The sequence below is a fragment of the Chaetura pelagica genome, unplaced genomic scaffold (assembly GCF_000747805.2).
Source record: "Chaetura pelagica isolate M959 unplaced genomic scaffold, ChaPel_1.0 scaffold246, whole genome shotgun sequence".
Taxonomy (NCBI): Eukaryota; Metazoa; Chordata; class Aves; order Apodiformes; family Apodidae; genus Chaetura; species Chaetura pelagica.
The window spans coordinates 945,884-953,895 of record NW_009953647.1 but is presented as its reverse complement, the minus strand read 5'-3'; the positions used below and the strand labels follow the sequence as shown (position 1 = coordinate 953,895).

The following is an 8,012-nucleotide window of genomic DNA, read 5'->3' as shown; positions in this document are numbered from 1 at the left end:
AGCAAATGGGGCTGGCAGGGTTCCTGTGTCCCCAGGGGGGCACAGCCAGCAGGCAGCCCAACGGTGCTCTTGCAAGAACCTGCTGGACAGGACAAGCTGGAGCAGCAGTTCCCAGAGCCAGTGTTTGCCTTGGCAGCCACTGCCTCTGTACCTTGCTTTCCAGACGCCAAACTCCCAGGGGGACCAGCTGGATGTCTAAAACCAGGCCTGGCAGTGGGGCTGGTATCTGGCTTGGGACTTTGCAGCTCCCAGAGGTTGGGGGGAGGTGGTCTGTGCCCTCACACTGCATTCTTGCCCCGCTACCGCCAGGCTGGGCTTTCCCACAGGCAGCCACGCTCAGGAGCTGTGCCTGCTCAGCTCGCCCAGACTGGGGCAACAGTGTCCCCTACTGCATAACATCCCTACTTTATTTTTCCACCCTGCAAAGCTGTGGAGGATCCCGGCCCATCCCATCACATACATCTGCAGGGCTGCCACAGCCTGCTAAAAGCCTGTCCTGCTCAGAGCCTGAGGACCAGCCAGAGCAGCTCTAGCCCGGGCAGCTTGGGCTTGGCTGGGGCTAAGACCACTCTGCCTGGCCCCAGGGGAGCCAGCTGTGGCAGGACCATAGCAGCAGGGTCCTCAGACCATCCCAGGACTGGAGGGATGCTGCAGGACACACATAGCTCCTCTGCCTCCACCCAGAGCTGAGCCACACAACAGATCTCTCAAAACCTTTATTGTCAGCAATAACAAAAGTCAGCCCCACAGCAGTGCAGGGAGCCCAAGAAGAGTGGGGTGCTGGTACCCCAGGGCTCACTGCCCCGTGGGTTCCCTGCACCAGCCCCCTCCCTGGCTGCCTGGGCAGCAGTGGGGCTGGGCGTGCACAAGGGTTACGGGTGAGAGTGGGGGATGTGTCATTCTCCAAAGCAAGGGGAACATTTACAACTGCTTATAAATAACAACGAGAAACCTCCAGCTCTGGCAGCAGGTGGGTGTCCCACCGCCGAGCCGACAGCCCAATGCGCTCTGCCCTCCAAAGGCAGGGAGCAGCCCACTCCCTCAGGCTGCAGCCACTGGGTAAACCCCCCTGACATGGGCTCTGGTGCCCTGGGGAACTGGCTGGGGGCCCAACAACCCAAACCAGCTGGCTGAGCAGGCTGGGCACCCACCCAGGTGCACCTACAGGGATGCCCTGGGGGTGCAAGGATGGGGATGCGGGAGGTGCCAGACCCCACAAACCCAGCAGTGGCTGGAGTCAGCTGTGGGCCCCAGGGAGAGTGAGAGCCAAGGCATGGAGCCCGGGAAGGGCCAGGAGAAGGACAGAGCTGCCAGATGGGCCACAGCCCTTCCATGGTGCAACTCCTGTCATTACCTCTCTCCACTCTCAGCCCTTCAGGTGCCACCCACCATCCTCTGCACATGGTGACATCCCCACACCCGCCTCACTGCCCCCTGTGCTTGGGAGGCTGGTGGGACGGCTGGGGAGGACAGAGCACATTGGGAACCACCAGAGACACCTTCTACCTTTCCCTTTAAACACTGAAGCTTATATTAGAGACTATGATATATAACCCAGGGGGCAGGGCCATCCTGCCCAGAGTAGAGACAGCAGAGAGAGCACAGCTCTGTGGCCAGCCTGGCGAGGGTCTTCTCCGGCTGCGAGCAGGAGGTTAGTACGGGGGCACAGAGCAGGCTGGGGGGCAGGAGGATGCTGTCTAGGGCTGGTTCTTTGCCTCAGGGTCTTTGTCGTAGATGTAGCTTCCCACAGCTCCAGTGTTGACACCTGTGCAGGGGAAGATGCAGGAGGGTGAGGACCCGGGCAGGAAGGTGGCATCTCCAGCAAGATGTCTGCTCTGGATGGTGGCATTGAGAGCAGCCACCCAGGTGAGGCATGTGCCCCCAGACTGGCTCCCCACCCCAGGCACTCACCCTTTGGCCCGAAGAGGATCCCGTAGCAGGGCTTGTGGCAGTAGGGCTGTCCGTCGTGCTGTACAAGGCAGAGAGAGAAGCACGTCACCAGGGGCAGGGCAGGGAAAGCCCGGTCCCCAGGACATATCCCCCTGGCTCAGCACCTCTCACACTCTGCTCTTCCCCTGCAGACACCCACACCCCATCGCCCCCAGGGCTTCCCCAGGCTGCAGGAGCTGCTCCTATCAGCCCTGACCTGCCCTCTCAAAAAGGCAGGAGCTGCCCCCCAGCATGGACAGCTCAGCCCACGCACTGTGCCCAGGCTCTGGGGGCTGGACAGGACATCCTCACCTCAGCGTGGCCCCCCGGGGTCAGCGTCTTGCTGCAGCGCTCACAGCGAAGGCAGGGGCGGTGCCAGTCCTTCCCCAGCGAAGTCACCTTCTCGGCTAGAGCAGGGACAATGCGGGAGGGTCACACCAGGACACATGCCAAGGGGGACATCATCTCTGCATACAAAATCCTGAGGCAGCCCTGTGCATCCCAGCATCCTGCAGCTTTGCCACCCCTCTGCTGCCTTGCAGGTGACAGAGGGTGGCCAAGGACAGCTATGAAGCCCATGCCACCCACCCAGGAGGTGACAGCAGGGGACAGGATGCAGATGAAGGCCTGCACCCAAGAGCTCCTCCAAGAGGACCTCACTGTGGGCTCCTTGGGCACATCTCTCTGTGCCCCAAACCCCACCTCTGAGCCAAAACCCCCTCCCAGCCCCTCTGTGTGGCCCAGGCAGAGCCCCAGCGCTGGGGGACTGTGCCACCCCAGGGCAGGTACCCACTGCCCATTTGTCACCTTACCAAAGTAGACTCTCTTGCCGCAGCGCGGGCACATGTTGGGCTCCCCAGTGAAGGTGGTGACGCTGGAGGCTGGAAGGAGAGAGGGCGTGGATGTGGGAAGAGGTGGGACATCTCACCCAGGACACAGAGTGCAGGGGACCGCCCCGCACCCGTCGCCAAACGCAGGGGCTGAACATCACAGCAGAGGGACAGGTCACCCGCCCTGCCCCGCCCCTCACCTTTGCTGGGTCCCTTGGGTGGTGCAGCGTTCACCTTCCTCTCCTCCACCTTCACCGGGTGCTCGATGGGTCCTGGAGCGGTTTGTCCCTCAATCTGTGGCTTATCATAGATGTAGGACCCGGCGCCACCAATGTTCACCCCTGCAGTGGGGCAGAGAGAGGCTGTGGGAGCCTGGGAGCACTCGGGGTCTCCAACCTCCCCCTCGTTCCCTGTCCCACCCCCCCCAGCCCCACTGAGCCACAGGGACACTGGAGACACGTGCATCTTGGCCCCAACTTGCTTTCTCCTGGCCCAGGCTTTCTCCAGCCACGGCTGGGATAGGAGAGTGACTCCACCTTCTGTTAGAATGGAAATTCGTTTTTCAAATATGTATTTAAAAAAAAAAAAAAAAAAAAAAAACAGCTCTCAGGAGACAGATCCCTCCATTCCCCCCTGGAGCAGCTCTCCTCTCCCTCTGCACGGGGGGACAGCAGGGCTGGGACTGCAAAGTGCTGGCTCAACACTCAGCCCATGCTAGACTGGTGCTTTCAGGGCCACAGCTCCCAGCCAGTGGGGGGAGGGGGGTGGCCTGGCCCCTCCTGCAGCCCCGGGCACAGCTGCACAGACACGGGGGGAGCACGGACGTACCTTTGGGGCCAAACAGCGTGGCATAGCAGGGCTTGTGGCAGAAGGGCTTCCCATCGTGCTGGGGAGAGAGGGGAGTGTTAGGATGCCAAGCAGCGACGATGGTTCCCTCAGGATCGCTTCCATCCCCACTGGAATTCCAAACCACCGTGCCTGTGCCCCAAAATGCCTGTGGGGCTGCTGGCCACAGCCTAACCCGACCCAAGTGCTCAAGGATTTTGCCAGCATCAAACACTCCAGCTGTTCTGCACAGGCTGTAGCCCAGGGCTGGAGCACCAGCACCCTGCAGACGTTCAGCTGAGAGGCACCCCTAAGCCCCAGGGGCCCAGCAGGGTGCCCCAGGACCCAGCCAGGCACCCCTTGCCTGTTAAGCATCCTGTGCAGTCAGGCTGTTACAAGGCACACAGAGCACTGTGGCTGCCACTGAGCTTCACCTCCCCCCTCCCCTTGGCCTGGGACCAGAGGCCCTGCGTGGGTGCTGGTCCCAGCCCAGCTGCTATCAGCCCCACTATCAGCTGGGGTGATTATCACAGGAAGGCAAGGAGTGGGTGATAAGCCCCAGAGCTCCCCACAGCCAGTGGGAACTGAGTCCAAGGGAAAAGAAAGAGTGATTGTGGCTGGGACAGGGAGCCAGCTTGCCACGCTCACTGCCCTGTGTGTAAAACCCACTGGGACCCATCCTCTGGCACAGACACACCCCATGGCCCAAGAATGCCAACAGCATCCTGGCTTGTATCAGAAGTAGTGTGACCAGCAGGACTATAGCAGTGATTGTCCCCCTGCACTCAGCACCAATGAGACTGGACCTTGAATCCTGTGTTTAGTTCTGGGCCTCTCACTACAAGAAGGACATTGAAGAGCTGGAGTGTGTCCAGAGAAGGGCAATGAAGCTGGTGAAAGGACTGCAGAACAGGTCCTGTGAGGAGCATCTGAGGGAACTGGCATTGATTAGTCTGGAGAAAAGGAGGCTGAGGGGAGACCTTATTGCTCTCTACAACTATCTGAAGGGAGGGTGTAGCAAGGTGGGGTTCGATCTCTTCTCCCAAGTTACAGGTGAGAAAACAAGAGTAAATGGCCTCAAGTTGTGGCAGAAGTTTAGACTGGATATTAGGAACAGTTTATTCAGCAAAAGGATTGTCAGGAGCTGGACGAGGATGCCCAGGACAACAGTGGAGTCACTATATTTAAAAGATGTGGTGCTGAGGGACATGGTTTAGCGGTGGACTTGGCAGTGCTGGATTAATGATTGTACTTGATGATCTTAAAGGTCTTGTCCAACCAAAACAATTCTAGGATTCTATGATAGCCTTCAGCATCTCTGCCCTGCTTTGTGCCCCGTGCTCCTGTCTCCGTTCCCTTGCTGCAAGGCAAGGACACCTTGACAAAAGGGACCGGGCAGGAGCTGAGCAGAAGTGATGTCCCTTCCCTCAGCTCCCTGATGGGTGCCATGCTGAAGCAGAGGGCTGGGAGCAAGGCCAGGGGAGGGAGCAGGCAGGGCTGGCAGCAGGCAGCTGCAAAGTATTGCAAGGCATAAATACCGGTGCGCTCGCAGCGTTGCCACGCCAGAGGGGAGGGTAAACATTTAGCTGGTCTCCCCGCGACACCTTCCCAGCCTAGCCGAGCATGCTGGCTTGAAAGAAGGGAGAAAAAGCACGGAAGGGCCAAATCCTGCTGTCAGCACAGGCAGTGGGGGCTTGGCCACCAATCCCCCATGGGAGAGGAATCCAGCCTTATATGGAGAAGCAGCAAATCCCCCGGACTTAACCCAGCCTGAAGCACAGATCCACCCACGCAGCCCCATCCTCCCTGGCAGGACCAGCCCTACTTTCCCCCCAGGCTGGTGGCAACCAGCACGGCTGTTCCTCCCTGCCCGCTCCCCAGCTGTGCCATGTGTTAAAACCACGCTAAAGACCTGGTGACACTCTGGCATGACAAGCACTGTGCAAAACCCAGGGCACTGGGTGTCGAGCTGGGGCATCACACAAGAAAAACAACAGTTGCTCTTAGCCTTAGCAGCTGCCACACCAGCACAGCTCCCTTGTGCTCCCAGGCACCTGGCAGCCACGGTGACATGGCACTACAGCACCAGCCCCAGGGCACTTAAGCACCAGGGCTCAGCTAGCAACTGGCATCGCCATGGCAACACACACATCCCCAGTTTTTGGTATTTTTAACCACACTTCAGTCCAGGCTCTTGGCACCTACAGACCTTCAAAGCCAGCATGATGCCCAAACAAGCCTGCCTGGTGAACAAAGCTCCTTCAAGTGCTTGCTGGGGCACGCTGAGCCCTGCCACAGGCTGCCTGGGAGCCCATATCGGAGTGGCACAGCTGTGGCATCACACGTGGTGCTGGCACAGCTCTGCTGCTTGCCCAGGGCTGTGCAGGAGAGCTCTGAGCACCACAGGTCACAGCAGCAGCGGCGTTTGATGCCGCAGTGTGAGCTTTTGGGTTTGTGTGCCGCAGGGACAGCCCATCCACATGGCATCAGGTACTTGCCCAGCTCAATTCCTGGAACTCCACGTCCCTGGGGTGCTAGAGATCCCTGGAGATTCCCTGACAGGAACCCCTGCACATCTCCCCCTCCCCATCCACCTCAGCAGCTCTTACCTCAGCATGCCCGCCGGGGGTCAGGGTCTTGTTGCAGCGCTCACACTTCAGGCAGAACTTGTGCCAGTCCTTGCCCAGGGAGGACACCTTCTCAGCTGCAGGGGACACAAGAGAGGGGTGAGCAACCACTCAGCACCTGCTAAAGCCCCTGGGTTAGCCAGGCTCTGGGCACCATGGGGGCCTGCGCAGGATGGGGCTGCTCATCAGCAGCTGTGTAAATCAGCCATGCTGCAGGGAAGGCTCTGCTGCAGCCTGCAGGGTCCCCGGGGACATACAGACCATGGGCATGGCCCTCCCCCAGCCTCAGATCCCCCCAGCACTGGCTCTGCCATGGCACAGATGCCCATTCCCACGCGCCAGTCCAGCAACAGTAGCACTTTCCTTTCTATTCCCTGCATCTATTTTTATCTGCCACGTTACCCGGCATGACCCCACTCCCATTCAAATATTTGGTGTTACCATGCCCACCCCACCCAGTTAGTCATGCCTCCCACACACACACCCAGCCTCCTGGGCTCCCCGGGGAGCCTCAGCCACAGCTGTCCCCCCACTCTGCTCCCAGGACACCTGCCTGCCTCCAGCTGGGAGGACAGGATGGCAGGCAGCCTCCAGTGTCACCAAGGATGGGTGTTTGGCCATGACAAACAGTGCTCCCCCCTCACTCCCAGCCCGGGAGCAGGTGCGACGTGCGGATGGGTACGCAGGCATCACCCCTGCAGTGTCCCAGAGTGCCATGAACCTGCGGAACAACTCGCTGCCGGCACCAAAAACACTTCCAAAGCATTAGTGGGCAAATTCGGAGAAGGAAAATGCTTTGAGACCAGTGACACCAACGCACATCCTCTGGCTGGCCCCAAGCTGTATGTCTCCAGAAGCATGCCAGGAGGCAGCACAAATTGCCAGGCTTTATCCTGCAACCCTGGCTGCGCATCATCCCCACTCCCTCCCAGCTCCCGGGGGCTGGGTGCTGCCCCGTGCCCCACACTGATTCCCATTCACCCTCCCTCCACCCCACACGTGTGCAGAGACAGCTGAAAAACAGCATGTTCCCATTAAAGCCACCGTAAAACTAAATCAGAAGAGCCAAATAAAATATTTAACAAGCAAATAAAAATGCAACTGGACCCCAGTCCTGCTCTACAAGACCTCCCCTGTGACAGAAAGCTTCCCAGCCCTTTTTCCTCAGAAGACCTCAGCAAATGTCACCTGTTTGCATCAGGTTGAGATGGGGGTCAAGAGCTCCCCAAAGGCAGGTCATGGCTTCCAGAGCCACCCTCCTCCCAAGGCAAACAGCTGTGTCCGGCCCACGCTGCAGTGCCAAGATAAGCTGAAACAACTGCTCTCACCACCCAAAAAGTCGGCCCTGGCACAAAGTGGGGTGGCCAGTGGCAGTGGAGGGCAGCATGAGGGGGCAGAGCCAGAGCCATCACATCGGGGTGCAGAGGAGAGCCCCAAGAGCGTGCCCAAGCAAGCAGATGAAGGATGGGCTTGGGGGACCAGCCTCTCAGTGATGCCACACAGAGCCCAGGCTGTTAGACAAGACCCCAGTGGGTGCAGAAGGCAGGGTGAAGGGATGCCCCACCGCAGCCAGGGGTCTGTGCCTGCCTGCTCAAAGCTGCCAGGGCAAATCCCTGCTGGCCCCCAAGCCAGGGCTGGTCCCTGCCCTCCTTTTCCTCTTCCTCAGCCCTCGGCCACCCCACGGGCAGAGGACAAATGCCAGGGTGCACTGCCCCCAGGGCTCCCCAAAAGCAAGGGGGACACAGAGGTCCCAGCACCCCGCTGCCCTGCATCCCAGGGCAGGAACGGGTGCTCCCTGGGA

General features: G+C 59.7%; 1 protein-coding gene across 1 annotated transcript; it reads right to left on the bottom strand.

Annotated features, from left to right (window-relative positions):
- Positions 1-1,379: 1,379 nt before the first annotated feature.
- Positions 1,380-6,620, bottom strand: CRIP2 (cysteine-rich protein 2). Its single transcript, XM_009999917.1, has 8 exons — positions 6,614-6,620; positions 6,194-6,288; positions 3,588-3,645; positions 2,960-3,100; positions 2,742-2,810; positions 2,242-2,336; positions 1,912-1,969; positions 1,380-1,765 (listed from the first exon to the last, which is right to left on the bottom strand). The coding sequence occupies exons 1-8, from the start codon at positions 6,618-6,620 to the stop codon at positions 1,698-1,700; spliced, it is 591 nt and encodes a 196-aa protein (XP_009998219.1). The 3' UTR covers positions 1,380-1,697.
- Between the last annotated feature and the right edge of the window lie 1,392 nt (positions 6,621-8,012).

Bases quoted from the DNA above. Each gene is read 5' to 3' on its own strand.
- CRIP2 (XM_009999917.1), bottom strand. The intron at 2,811-2,959 runs GTGAGGGGCGGG...CTCTCCTTCCAG, and splicing joins ACCCAAGGGACCCAGCAAAG to CCTCCAGCGTCACCACCTTC. The intron at 1,970-2,241 runs GTGAGGATGTCC...TGCCTTGTACAG, and splicing joins CCCCGGGGGGCCACGCTGAG to CACGACGGACAGCCCTACTG.